General features: G+C 46.9%; 1 protein-coding gene across 1 annotated transcript in view; it reads right to left on the bottom strand.

Moving 5' to 3' along the window:
• Positions 1–16,768, bottom strand: part of LOC135552155 (ATP-binding cassette sub-family C member 12-like) — a 128,223-nt gene that overhangs the window by 6,222 nt on the left and 105,233 nt on the right. Inside the window, exons 41-42 of the mRNA XM_064983604.1 lie at positions 3,516–3,800; positions 3,326–3,426 (exon numbers count right to left, since the gene is read on the bottom strand). Of these exons, the coding sequence (XP_064839676.1) occupies positions 3,326–3,426; positions 3,516–3,800 (386 nt within the window). The remainder of the gene's footprint in view (positions 1–3,325; positions 3,427–3,515; positions 3,801–16,768) is intronic.

The raw sequence follows: 16,768 nt of genomic DNA, 5'->3' as shown, positions 1-16,768 counted from the left end.
GTCATATCCAGGTTAAATACAACACATCCAGGCCATATCCAGGTTATATACAGCTGAGTTTGAGTTTGAGTTTGAGTTTATTTTTATTTTTACAGGGACAGTGCAACATTAATCAACGTTTCAGTAAAAGTGCCGGTTTTAGCCAGCCGGCTAATTTTCAACCGCAGTCCCTGGGCAGGTTATTAAAAACAATTACAGTATAGACAATAGCAACATAGAACAAGCAAGACATAGCAACATAGGACAAGCAAGACATAGCATACAGACAGAGCAACATAGAGCAAAAAGCAGCAAGACAAAATTCATAAAAGCAACAAAGTGTTTCCACACCTCACAAGCTACAGACAACAGACTACATGGAAAGCGACAACACACAGCTAGGGACCATGTTCACAAATCTGATTGACCTTTAGCCATGTCTTCAAGCATTTTGTGAAAGTGTTATATGTGGTGCAGTTATGTGTGTCTGATGGCAGTGTATTCCAGACATGGGAAGCTCTCACAGAGAATGCAAATTTACTAAAGGTGCTTTTCCTTAGGGGAACTATACAGTCACCTCTCAATGCAGACCTTGTGGATCTGCTGCCATATGTCTGGGTTTTCTGTTTAACAAAAATATTGAGTGGAGGGGGAGCCAGGCCATTAAGGATCTTGAATACAAGACATGCGTCGGTGTATTGCACTAAATTTTCCCAACTCAAGAGCTCATGCTTTCTAAGGATGTGACAATGATGATGGCTATTGGGCTTCCTATCAAGCACTTTAAGTGCCTGTTTGTAGACAGACTGAATAGGTTTTAATGTTGTACAGCAAGCTTGGGCCCAACTAGTCAAGCAGTATGTTAAGTGGGGGAGTATCATAGAGTTGAAGTACAGTTTTGCTACCTCTGTAGTCAAACAATTTCGTATAAATCGGAAATTAGCAAGGTTGAATTTAGTTATTTGAATTACTTTTTTCACATGCTTTTTAAAAGAGAGGTTGGAATCAAGTATGATGCCAAGGTACTTAAAATTGGATACCACCTGGAGCTTCTCCCCTGACACATAGACATCTGGCTCAGTAGCATCTGTTGCCCTCTTTGTGAAGAACATGCAAACAGTTTTTTTCACATTGAGATGCAAACACGAGTCACTGAGCCACTTTGTAACCTGGACCATTACAGTAGTGAGTTCTTGTGCAGCTTGTTGTTTGCTCTTTGCATGCACATATATCACTGTATCATCTGCATACATTTGAACTTCAGACCCAGTACAGACAGAAGGCAGATCATTAATGTACAGGCTGAACAGGAGGGGCCCCAGTATTGACCCTTGGGGCACGCCCACATCATAGCTACGATAGGGCGACAGCTCATTGCTCACTCTGACACACTGAGTTCTGCCTTCAAGGTATGATTTCATCCATCTCAAGGCATCAGGGGAAAAGTTGAACTTGGACAATTTTGTGATGAGAATCTCATGGTTAACAGTATCAAAAGCCTTCCTTAGGTCCAGAAACACAGCCCCAACAGCACCCCCTTTGTCCATCTTGGACTTCACATTTTCCAGAAGAAAGCAGTTGGCCGTTTCTGCTGTCTCAGTATTGACACATTGTTCTAGATACACATCCAGGTCACATCCAGGTTATATACAACACATCCAGGTCACATCGAGGTCACAGCAGAAGATAGAAAAAAGACAACTAACTGATGTCTCGCGATTGACACACACTTCTTGTATATTCTTCATCAATCTACACACATTACCCCGTAAAGAAAAAGCTAAAACAGGTTTTTAAAAATACATAAGTATTCAGACCCTTTGCTATGAGACTCAAAATTGAGCTCAGGTGCATTCTGTTTCTACAACTTGATTGGAGTCCACCTGTGGTAAATTCAATTGATTGGACATGATTTGGAAATACACAAACCTGTCTATGTAAGGTCACACAGTTGACAGTGCATGTCAGAGTAAAAACCAATCCATGAGGTTGAAGGAATTGTCCGTAGAGCTCTGAGATTTTGTCGAGGCACAGATCTGGGGAAGGGTACCAACAAAATGTCTGCAGCATTGAAGGTCCTCAAGAACACAGTCGCCTCCATCATTCTAAAATGGAAGAAGTTTGGAACCACCAAGACTCTTCCTAGAGCTGGCCACCCGGCCAAACTGACCAATCGGGGGAGAAGGGCCTTGGTCAGGGAGGTGACCAAGAATCCGATGGTCACTCTGACAGAGCTCCAGAGTTCCTCTGTGGAGATGGGAGAACCTTCCAGAAGGACAACCATCTCTGCAGCACTCCACCAATCAGGCCTTTATGGTAGAGTGGCCAGAAGGAAGCAACTCCTCAATAAAAGGCACATGACAGCCCGCTTGGAGTTTGCCAAAAGGCACCTAAAGTACTCTCAGACCATGAGAAACAAGATTCTCTGGTCTGATGAAACCAAGATTGAACTCTTTGGACTGAATGCCAAGTGTCACATCTGGAGGAAACCAGGCATAGCTCATCACCTGGCCAATACCATCCCTACGGTGAAGCATGGTGGTGGCAGCATCATGCTGTGAGGATGTTTTTCAGCTGCATGGACTGGGAGATGAGTCGGGATCGAGAGAAAGATGAATGGAGCAAAGTACAGAGAGATCCTTGATGAAAACCTGCTCCCCAGAGTGCTCAGGACCTCAGACTGGGGCAAAGGTTCCTACAACGACACTAAGCACAACGCCAAGACAACGCAGGAGTCGTTTCAGAACACATCTCTGAATGTCCTTGAGTGGCCCAGCCAGAGCCCGGACTTGAACCTGATCTAACATCTCTGGAGAGACTTGACAAATAGCTGTGCAGCGACGCTCCTCATCCAACCTGACAGAGTTTGAGAGGATCTGCAGAGAAGAATGGGAGAAACTCCCCAAATACAGGTGTGCCAAGCTTGTAGCGTCATAACCAAGAAGACTGTTTTTGCTTTGTAATTATGGAGTATTGTGTGTAGATTGGTCAAGGGAAAAAAAACTATTTAATCCATTTTAGAATAAGGTTGTAATGTAACAAAATGTGGAAAAAGTCAAGGGGTCTGAATACTTTCCAAATGCCACTATATATCACAATGACAATGTTAACTGTGGTGTTTCATGTTAACATTATGACAGTGAGTAGGTGGTCTAAACTGAGGTGTTTCCAGAGCCTGTGAAATACACTGAGCCACCAGTAGCAGGCATAGACACAAACAACTCTGACAATGAGTTGGACTGAGGTCTTACCAGAGCCTGTGAAATACAGTGAGCCACCAGTAGCAGGCATAGACACATAGTACAGACCAGTTCAACTCTGACAATGAGTTGGACTAAGGTCTTACCAGAGCCTGTGAAATACAGTGAGCCACCAGTAGCAGGCATAGACACATAGTACAGACAAGTTCAACTCTGACAATGAGTTGGACGGAGGTCTTACCAGAGCCTGTGAAATACAGTGAGCCACCAGTAGCAGGCATAGACACATAGTACAGACAAGTTCAACTCTGACAATGAGTTGGACTGAGGTCTTACCAGAGCCTGTGAAATACACTTAGCCACCAGCAGCAGGCATAGACACATAGTACAGACCAGTTCAACTCTGACAATGAGTTGGACGGTGTTCTTACCGGAGCCTGTCCTCCCCACGATGCCCAGCTTCTCCCTGGGCTGGATGTTGAGCTGTAGTCCATTGAGCACGATGGGGGTGTTCTCTCTGTACCTCATCGTGTAGTCCTTAAAGGAGATGGCCCCTTTATGAGGCCAACCCTCTGGGATGAGGGCGTCTTTAACTCTCCTGGGCGCCTCAGAGACACAACCCTGGACAGAAACACGTTTATAACAGACAACATGGGCGCCTCAGAGACACAACCCTGGACAGAAACATGATTATAACAGACAACATTCTGGACGCCTTAGAGACACAACCCTGGACAGAAACATGGACGTCTCAGAGACACAACCCTGGATAGAAACATGATTATAACAGACAACATTCTGGACGCCTCAGAGACACAACCCTGGACAGAAACATGATTATAACAGACAACATTCTGGACGCCTCAGAGACACAACCCTGGACAGAAACACGATTAAAACAGACAACATTCTGGACGCCTCAGAGACCCAACCCTGGACAGAAACATGATTATAACAGACAACATTCTGGACGCCTCAGAGACACAACCCTGGACAGAAACATGATTATAACAGGCAACATTCTGGACGCCTCAGAGACACAACCCTGGACAGAAACACGATTAAAACAGACAACATTCTGGACGCCTCAGAGACACAACCCTGGACAGAAACATGATTATAACAGACAACATTCTGGACGCCTCAGAGACACAACCCTGGACAGAAACACGATTAAAACAGACAACATTCTGGACACCTCAGAGACACAACCCTGGACAGAAACATAAACGCCTCAGAGACACAACCCTGGACAGAAACATGATTATAACAGACAACATTCTGGACGCCTCAGAGACACAACCCTGGACAGAAACATGATTATAACAGACAACATTCTGGACGCCTCAGACACACAACCCTGGACAGAAACATAAAAGCCTCAGAGACACAACCCTGGACAGAAACACGATTAAAACAGACAACATTCTGGACGCCTCAGAGACACAACCCTGGACAGAAACAGAAACGCCTCAGAGACACAACCCTGGACAGAAACATGATTATAACAGACAACATTCTGGACACCTCAGAGACACAACCCTGGACAGAAACATGATTATAACAGGCAACATTCTGGATGCCTCAGACACACAACCCTGGACAGAAACATGATTATAACAGACAACATTCTGGACTCCTCAGAGACACAACCCTGGACAGAAACATAAATGTCCCAGAGACAAAACCCTGGACAGAAACATGATTATAACAGACAACATTCTGGACGCCTCAGACACACAACCCTGGACAGAAACATAAATGTCCCAGAGACAAAACCCTGGACAGAAACATGATTATAACAGACAACATTCTGGACGCCTCAGACACACAACCCTGGACAGAAACATAAATGTCCCAGAGACACAACACTGGACAGAAACATGATTATAACAGACAACATTCTGGACGCCTCAGAGACACAACCCTGGACAGAAACATGATTAAAACAGACAACATTCTGGACGCCTCAGACACACAACCCTGGACAGAAACATGGACCCCTCAGAGATATAACCCTGGACAGAAACATGGACGCCTCAGAGACACAACCCTGGACAGAAACATGGACGCCTCAGAGACACAACCCTGGACAGAAACATGGACGCCTCAGAGACACAACCCAAGACAGAAACATAGACGCCTCAGAGACACAACCCTGGACAGAAACAGAATTATAACAGACAACATTCTGGACGCCTCAGACACACAACCCTGGACAGAAACATAAACGCCTCAGAGACACAACCCTGGACAGAAACATAAACGCCTCAGAGACACAACCCTGGACAGAAACATGGACACCTCAGAGACACAACCCTGGACAGAAACATGGACACCTCAGAGACAAAACCCTGGACAGAAACATGGACACCTCAGAGACACAACCCTGGACAGAAACATGGACACCTCAGAGACACAACCTTGGACAGAAACATGGACGCCTCAGAGACACAACCCTGGACAGAAACATGGACGCCGCAGAGACAAAACCCTGGATAGAAACATGATTATAACAGACAACATTCTGGACACCTCAGAGACACAACCCTGGACAGAAACATGGACGACTCAGAGACACAACCCTGGACAGAAACATGATTATAACAGACCACATTCTGGACGCTTCAGAGACACAACCCTGGACAGAAACATGATTATAACAGACAACATTCTGGACGCCTTAGAGACACAACCCTGGACAGAAACATGATTATAACAGACAACATTCTGGACGCCTCAGACACACAACCCTGGACAGAAACATAAACGCCTCAGAAACACAACCCTGGACCGAAACATGATTATAACAGAACACATTCTGGACGCCTCAGAGACACAACCCTGGACAGAAACATGATTATAACAGACAACATTCTGGACGCCTCAGACACACAACCCTGGAGAGAAACATAAATGCCTCAGACACACAACCCTGGAAGGAAAACATGGAAGCCTCAGAGACACAACCCTGGACAGAAACATGGACGCCTCAGAGACACAACCCTGGACAGAAACATGGACGCCTCAGAGACACAACCCTGGACATAAACATGGACACCTCAGAGACACAACCCTGGACAGAAACATAGACGCCTCAGAGACACAACCCTGGACAGAAACAGAATTATAACAGACAACATTCTGGATGCCTCAGAGACACAACCCTGGACAGAAACATGGACGCCTCAGAGACACAACCCTGGACAGAAACATGGACACCTCAGAGACACAAACCTGGACAGAAACATAAACGCCTCAGAGACATAACCCTGGACAGAAACATGGACGACTCAGAGACACAACCCTGGACAGAAACATGGACACCTCAGAGACACAAACCTGGACAGAAACATGGACGCCTCAGAGACACAACCCTGGACAGAAACATGGACACCTCAGAGACACAAACCTGGACAGAAACATGGACACCTCAGAGACACAAACCTGGACAGAAACATGGACGCCTCAGAGACACAACCCTGGACAGAAACATAAACGCCTCAGAGACACAACCCTGGACAGAAACATGGACACCTCAGAAACACAACCCTGGACAGAAACATAAACGCCTCAGAGACATAACCCTGGACAGAAACATGGACGCCTCAGAGACACAACCCTGGACAGAAACATGGACGCCGCAGAGACAAAACCCTGGATAGAAACATGATTATAACAGACCACATTCTGGACGCTTCAGAGACACAACCCTGGACAGAAACATGATTATAACAGGCAACATTCTGGACGCCTCAGAGACACAACCCTGGACAGAAACACGATTAAAACAGACAACATTCTGGACGCCTCAGAGACACAACCCTGGACAGAAACACGATTAAAACAGACAACATTCTGGACACCTCAGAGACACAACCCTGGACAGAAACATAAACGCCTCAGAGACACAACCCTGGACAGAAACATGATTATAACAGACAACATTCTGGACGCCTCAGAGACACAACCCTGGACAGAAACATGATTATAACAGACAACATTCTGGACGCCTCAGACACACAACCCTGGACAGAAACATAAAAGCCTCAGAGACACAACCCTGGACAGAAACACGATTAAAACAGACAACATTCTGGACGCCTCAGAGACACAACCCTGGACAGAAACAGAAACGCCTCAGAGACACAACCCTGGACAGAAACATGATTATAACAGACAACATTCTGGACACCTCAGAGACACAACCCTGGACAGAAACATGATTATAACAGGCAACATTCTGGATGCCTCAGACACACAACCCTGGACAGAAACATGATTATAACAGACAACATTCTGGACTCCTCAGAGACACAACCCTGGACAGAAACATAAATGTCCCAGAGACAAAACCCTGGACAGAAACATGATTATAACAGACAACATTCTGGACGCCTCAGACACACAACCCTGGACAGAAACATAAATGTCCCAGAGACAAAACCCTGGACAGAAACATGATTATAACAGACAACATTCTGGACGCCTCAGACACACAACTCTGGACAGAAACATAAATGTCCCAGAGACACAACACTGGACAGAAACATGATTATAACAGACAACATTCTGGACGCCTCAGAGACACAACCCTGGACAGAAACATGATTAAAACAGACAACATTCTGGACGCCTCAGACACACAACCCTGGACAGAAACATGGACCCCTCAGAGATATAACCCTGGACAGAAACATGGACGCCTCAGAGACACAACCCTGGACAGAAACATGGACGCCTCAGAGACACAACCCTGGACAGAAACATGGACGCCTCAGAGACACAACCCAAGACAGAAACATAGACGCCTCAGAGACACAACCCTGGACAGAAACAGAATTATAACAGACAACATTCTGGACGCCTCAGACACACAACCCTGGACAGAAACATAAACGCCTCAGAGACACAACCCTGGACAGAAACATAAACGCCTCAGAGACACAACCCTGGACAGAAACATGGACACCTCAGAGACACAACCCTGGACAGAAACATGGACACCTCAGAGACAAAACCCTGGACAGAAACATGGACACCTCAGAGACACAACCCTGGACAGAAACATGGACACCTCAGAGACACAACCTTGGACAGAAACATGGACGCCTCAGAGACACAACCCTGGACAGAAACATGGACGCCGCAGAGACAAAACCCTGGATAGAAACATGATTATAACAGACAACATTCTGGACACCTCAGAGACACAACCCTGGACAGAAACATGGACGACTCAGAGACACAACCCTGGACAGAAACATGATTATAACAGACCACATTCTGGACGCTTCAGAGACACAACCCTGGACAGAAACATGATTATAACAGACAACATTCTGGACGCCTTAGAGACACAACCCTGGACAGAAACATGATTATAACAGACAACATTCTGGACGCCTCAGACACACAACCCTGGACAGAAACATAAACGCCTCAGAAACACAACCCTGGACCGAAACATGATTATAACAGAACACATTCTGGACGCCTCAGAGACACAACCCTGGACAGAAACATGATTATAACAGACAACATTCTGGACGCCTCAGACACACAACCCTGGAGAGAAACATAAATGCCTCAGACACACAACCCTGGAAGGAAAACATGGAAGCCTCAGAGACACAACCCTGGACAGAAACATGGACGCCTCAGAGACACAACCCTGGACAGAAACATGGACGCCTCAGAGACACAACCCTGGACATAAACATGGACACCTCAGAGACACAACCCTGGACAGAAACATAGACGCCTCAGAGACACAACCCTGGACAGAAACAGAATTATAACAGACAACATTCTGGATGCCTCAGAGACACAACCCTGGACAGAAACATGGACGCCTCAGAGACACAACCCTGGACAGAAACATGGACACCTCAGAGACACAAACCTGGACAGAAACATAAACGCCTCAGAGACATAACCCTGGACAGAAACATGGACGACTCAGAGACACAACCCTGGACAGAAACATGGACACCTCAGAGACACAAACCTGGACAGAAACATGGACGCCTCAGAGACACAACCCTGGACAGAAACATGGACACCTCAGAGACACAAACCTGGACAGAAACATGGACACCTCAGAGACACAAACCTGGACAGAAACATGGACGCCTCAGAGACACAACCCTGGACAGAAACATAAACGCCTCAGAGACACAACCCTGGACAGAAACATGGACACCTCAGAAACACAACCCTGGACAGAAACATAAACGCCTCAGAGACATAACCCTGGACAGAAACATGGACGCCTCAGAGACACAACCCTGGACAGAAACATGGACGCCGCAGAGACAAAACCCTGGATAGAAACATGATTATAACAGACAACATTCTGGACACCTCAGAGACACAACCCTGGACAGAAACATGGACGACTCAGAGACACAACCCTGGACAGAAACATGATTATAACAGACCACATTCTGGACGCTTCAGAGACACAACCCTGGACAGAAACATGATTATAACAGACAACATTCTGGACGCCTTAGAGACACAACCCTGGACAGAAACATGATTATAACAGACAACATTCTGGACGCCTCAGACACACAACCCTGGACAGAAACATAAACGCCTCAGAAACACAACCCTGGACCGAAACATGATTATAACAGAACACATTCTGGACGCCTCAGAGACACAACCCTGGACAGAAACATGATTATAACAGACAACATTCTGGACGCCTCAGACACACAACCCTGGAGAGAAACATAAATGCCTCAGACACACAACCCTGGAAGGAAAACATGGAAGCCTCAGAGACACAACCCTGGACAGAAACATGGACGCCTCAGAGACACAACCCTGGACAGAAACATGGACGCCTCAGAGACACAACCCTGGACATAAACATGGACACCTCAGAGACACAACCCTGGACAGAAACATAGACGCCTCAGAGACACAACCCTGGACAGAAACAGAATTATAACAGACAACATTCTGGATGCCTCAGAGACACAACCCTGGACAGAAACATGGACGCCTCAGAGACACAACCCTGGACAGAAACATGGACACCTCAGAGACACAAACCTGGACAGAAACATAAACGCCTCAGAGACATAACCCTGGACAGAAACATGGACGACTCAGAGACACAACCCTGGACAGAAACATGGACACCTCAGAGACACAAACCTGGACAGAAACATGGACGCCTCAGAGACACAACCCTGGACAGAAACATAAACGCCTCAGAGACACAACCCTGGACAGAAACATGGACACCTCAGAGACACAACCCTGGACAGAAACATAAACGCCTCAGAGACATAACCCTGGACAGAAACATGGATGACTCAGAGACACAACCCTGGACAGAAACATGGACACCTCAGAGACACAAACCTGGACAGAAACATGGATGCCTCAGAGACACAACCCTGGACAGAAACATAGATGCCTCAGAGACACAACCCTGGACAGAAACAGAATTATAACAGACAACATTCTGGACGCCTCAGAGACACAACCCTGGACAGAAACATGGACGCCTCAGAGACACAAACCTGGACAGAAACATGGACGCCTCAGAGACACAACCCTGGACAGAAACAGAATTATAACAGACAACATTCTGGACGCCTCAGAGACACAACCCTGGACAGAAACAGAATTATAACAGACAACATTCTGGACGCCTCAGAGACACAACCCTGGACAGAAACAGAATTATAACAGACAACATTCTGGACGCCTCAGAGACACAACCCTGGACAGAAACATGATTATAACAGACAACATTCTGGACGCCTCAGACACACAGACCTGGACAGAAGCATAAATGTCCCAGAGACACAACCCTGGACAGAAACATGGACGCATCAGAGACACGACCCTGGACAGGAACATGATTATAACAGACAACATTCTGGATGCCTCAGACACACAACCCTGGACAGAAACATGGACACCTCAGAGACACAACCCTGGACAGAAACATGGATGCCTCAGAGACACAACCCTGGACAGAAACATAGACGCCTCAGAGACACAACCCTGGACAGAAACATGATTATAACAGACAACATTCTGGACGCCTCAGACACACAACCCTGGACAGAAACATAAATGTCCCAGAGACACAACACTGGACAGAAACATGATTATAACAGACAACATTCTGGACGCCTCAGAGACACAACCCTGGACAGAAACATGATTAAAACAGACAACATTCTGGACGCCTCAGACACACAACCCTGGACAGAAACATGGACGCCTCAGAGACACAACCCTGGACAGAAACATGGACGCCTCAGAGACACAACCCAAGACAGAAACATAGACGCCTCAGAGACACAACCCTGGACAGAAACAGAATTATAACAGACAACATTCTGGACGCCTCAGACACACAACCCTGGACAGAAACATAAACGCCTCAGAGACACAACCCTGGACAGAAACATAAACGCCTCAGAGACACAACCCTGGACAGAAACATGGACACCTCAGAGACACAACCCTGGACAGAAACATGGACACCTCAGAGACAAAACCCTGGACAGAAACATGGACACCTCAGAGACACAACCCTGGACAGAAACATGGACACCTCAGAGACACAACCTTGGACAGAAACATGGATGCCTCAGAGACACAACCCTGGACAGAAACATGGACGCCGCAGAGACAAAACCCTGGATAGAAACATGATTATAACAGACAACATTCTGGACACCTCAGAGACACAACCCTGGACAGAAACATGGACGACTCAGAGACACAACCCTGGACAGAAACATGATTATAACAGACCACATTCTGGACGCTTCAGAGACACAACCCTGGACAGAAACATGATTATAACAGACAACATTCTGGACGCCTTAGAGACACAACCCTGGACAGAAACATGATTATAACAGACAACATTCTGGACGCCTCAGACACACAACCCTGGACAGAAACATAAACGCCTCAGAAACACAACCCTGGACCGAAACATGATTATAACAGAACACATTCTGGACGCCTCAGAGACACAACCCTGGACAGAAACATGATTATAACAGACAACATTCTGGACGCCTCAGACACACAACCCTGGAGAGAAACATAAATGCCTCAGACACACAACCCTGGAAGGAAAACATGGAAGCCTCAGAGACACAACCCTGGACAGAAACATGGACGCCTCAGAGACACAACCCTGGACAGAAACATGGACGCCTCAGAGACACAACCCTGGACAGAAACAGAATTATAACAGACAACATTCTGGATGCCTCAGAGACACAACCCTGGACAGAAACATGGACGCCTCAGAGACACAACCCTGGACAGAAACATGGACACCTCAGAGACACAAACCTGGACAGAAACATGGACGCCTCAGAGACACAACCCTGGACAGAAACAGAATTATAACAGACAACATTCTGGATGCCTCAGAGACACAACCCTGGACAGAAACATGGACGCCTCAGAGACACAACCCTGGACAGAAACATGGACACCTCAGAGACACAAACCTGGACAGAAACATAAACGCCTCAGAGACATAACCCTGGACAGAAACATGGACGACTCAGAGACACAACCCTGGACAGAAACATGGACACCTCAGAGACACAAACCTGGACAGAAACATGGACGCCTCAGAGACACAACCCTGGACAGAAACATGGACACCTCAGAGACACAAACCTGGACAGAAACATGGACGCCTCAGAGACACAACCCTGGACAGAAACATAAACGCCTCAGAGACACAACCCTGGACAGAAACATGGACACCTCAGAGACACAACCCTGGACAGAAACATAAACGCCTCAGAGACACAACCCTGGACAGAAACATGGACACCTCAGAGACACAACCCTGGACAGAAACATAAACGCCTCAGAGACATAACCCTGGACAGAAACATGGACGACTCAGAGATACAACCCTGGACAGAAACATGGACACCTCAGAGACACAAACCTGGACAGAAACATGGATGCCTCAGAGACACAACCCTGGACAGAAACATAGACGCCTCAGAGACACAACCCTGGACAGAAACAGAATTATAACAGACAACATTCTGGACGCCTCAGAGACACAACCCTGGACAGAAACATGGACGCCTCAGAGACACAAACCTGGACAGAAACATGGACGCCTCAGAGACACAACCCTGGACAGAAACAGAATTATAACAGACAACATTCTGGACGCCTCAGAGACACAACCCTGGACAGAAACAGAATTATAACAGACAACATTCTGGACGCCTCAGAGACACAACCCTGGACAGAAACAGAATTATAACAGACAACATTCTGGACGCCTCAGAGACACAACCCTGGACAGAAACATGATTATAACAGACAACATTCTGGACGCCTCAGACACACAGACCTGGACAGAAGCATAAATGTCCCAGAGACACAACCCTGGACAGAAACATGGACGCATCAGAGACACCACCCTGGACAGGAACATTATTATAACAGACAACATTCTGGATGCCTCAGACACACAACCCTGGACAGAAACATGGACACCTCAGAGACACAACCCTGGACAGAAACATAGACGCCTCAGAGACACAACCCTGGACAGAAACATGATTATAACAGACAACATTCTGGACGCCTCAGAGACACAACCCTGGACAGAAACATGATTATAACAGACAACATTCTGGATGCCTCAGAGACACAACCCTGGACAGAAACATGGACGCCTCAGAGACACAACCCTGGACAGAAACATGATTATAACAGACAACATTCTGGGCGCCTCAGAGACACAACCCTGGACAGAAACAGAATTATAACAGACAACATTCTGGACGCCTCAGAGACACAACCCTGGACAGAAACATGGACGCCTCAGAGACACAAACCTGGACAGAAACATGGACGCCTCAGAGACACAACCCTGGACAGAAACAGAATTATAACAGACAACATTCTGGACGCCTCAGAGACACAACCCTGGACAGAAACAGAATTATAACAGACAACATTCTGGACGCCTCAGAGACACAACCCTGGACAGAAACAGAATTATAACAGACAACATTCTGGACGCCTCAGAGACACAACCCTGGACAGAAACATGATTATAACAGACAACATTCTGGACGCCTCAGACACACAGACCTGGACAGAAGCATAAATGTCCCAGAGACACAACCCTGGACAGAAACATGGACGCATCAGAGACACCACCCTGGACAGGAACATGATTATAACAGACAACATTCTGGATGCCTCAGACACACAACCCTGGACAGAAACATGGACACCTCAGAGACACAACCCTGGACAGAAACATAGACGCCTCAGAGACACAACCCTGGACAGAAACATGATTATAACAGACAACATTCTGGACGCCTCAGAGACACAACCCTGGACAGAAACATGATTATAACAGACAACATTCTGGATGCCTCAGAGACACAACCCTGGACAGAAACATGCACGCCTCAGAGACACAACCCTGGACAGAAACATGATTATAACAGACAACATTCTGGGCGCCTCAGAGACACAACCCTGGACAGAAACATGATTACAACAGACAACATTCTGGGCGCCTCAGAGACACAACCCTGGACAGAAACATGATTACTACAGAAAACATTCTGGACGCCTCAGAGACACAACCCTGGACAGAAACATAGACGCCTCAGAGACACAACCCTGGACAGAAACAGAATTATAACAGACAACATTCTGGACGCCTCAGAGACACAACCCTGGACAGAAACATGGACGCCTCAGAGACACAAACCTGGACAGAAACATGGACGCCTCAGAGACACAACCCTGGACAGAAACAGAATTATAACAGACAACATTCTGGACGCCTCAGAGACACAACCCTGGACAGAAACAGAATTATAACAGACAACATTCTGGACGCCTCAGAGACACAACCCTGGACAGAAACAGAATTATAACAGACAACATTCTGGACGCCTCAGAGACACAACCCTGGACAGAAACATGATTATAACAGACAACATTCTGGACGCCTCAGACACACAGACCTGGACAGAAGCATAAATGTCCCAGAGACACAACCCTGGACAGAAACATGGACGCATCAGAGACACCACCCTGGACAGGAACATTATTATAACAGACAACATTCTGGATGCCTCAGACACACAACCCTGGACAGAAACATGGACACCTCAGAGACACAACCCTGGACAGAAACATAGACGCCTCAGAGACACAACCCTGGACAGAAACATGATTATAACAGACAACATTCTGGACGCCTCAGAGACACAACCCTGGACAGAAACATGATTATAACAGACAACATTCTGGATGCCTCAGAGACACAACCCTGGACAGAAACATGGACGCCTCAGAGACACAACCCTGGACAGAAACATGATTATAACAGACAACATTCTGGACGCCTCAGAGACACAACCCTGGACAGAAACATGATTATAACAGACAACATTCTGGGCGCCTCAGAGACACAACCCTGGACAGAAACATGATTACAACAGACAACATTCTGGGCGCCTCAGAGACACAACCCTGGACAGAAACATGATTACTACAGAAGACATTCTGGACGCCTCAGAGACACAACCCTGGACAGAAACATGATTATAACAGACAACATTCTGGATGCCTCAGACACACAACCCTGGACAGAAACATGGACGCCTCAGAGACACAACCCTGGACAGAAACATTGACTCCTCAGAGACACAACCCTGGACAGAAACATGGACGCCTCAGAGACACAACCCTGGACAGAAACATGGACGCCTCATAGACACAACCCTGGACAGAAACATGGACGCCTCAGAGACACAACCCTGGACAGAAACAGAATTATAACAGACAACATTCTGGACACCTCAGAGACACAACCCTGGACAGAAACATTGACTCTTAAGAGACACAACCCTGGACAAAAACATGGACACCTCAGAGACACAACCCTGGACTGAAACAAAAACTTCTCAGAGACACAACCCTGGACAGAAACATGGACACCTCAGAGACACAACCCTGGACAGAAACATAAACGCCTCAGAGACACAAACCTGGACAGAAACATGGACACCTCAGAGGCACAAACCTGGACAGAAACATGGACGCCTCAGAGACACAACCCTGGACAGAAACATAAACGCCTCAGAGACACAACCCTGGACAGAAACATGGACACCTCAGAGACACAACCCTGGACAGAAACATGGACACCTCAGAGACACAAACCTGGACAGAAACATGGACGCCTCAGAGACACAACCCTGGACAGAAACATAAACGCCTCAGAGACACAACCCTGGACAGAAACATGGACACCTCAGAGACACAACCCTGGACAGAAACATAAACGCCTCAGAGACATAACCCTGGACAGAAACATGGACGACTCAGAGATACAACCCTGGACAGAAACATGGACACCTCAGAGACACAAACCTGGACAGAAACATGGATGCCTCAGAGACACAACCCTGGACAGAAACATAGACGCCTCAGAGACACAACCCTGGACAGAAACAGAATTATAACAGACAACATTCTGGACGCCTCAGAGACACAACCCTGGACAGAAACATGGA

Source organism: Oncorhynchus masou, chromosome 2 (genome assembly GCF_036934945.1).
Source record: "Oncorhynchus masou masou isolate Uvic2021 chromosome 2, UVic_Omas_1.1, whole genome shotgun sequence".
Classification (NCBI taxonomy): domain Eukaryota; kingdom Metazoa; phylum Chordata; class Actinopteri; order Salmoniformes; family Salmonidae; genus Oncorhynchus; species Oncorhynchus masou.
Note: the sequence above shows the minus strand (reverse complement) of the source record. Positions and strands in the feature narration are given on the sequence as shown.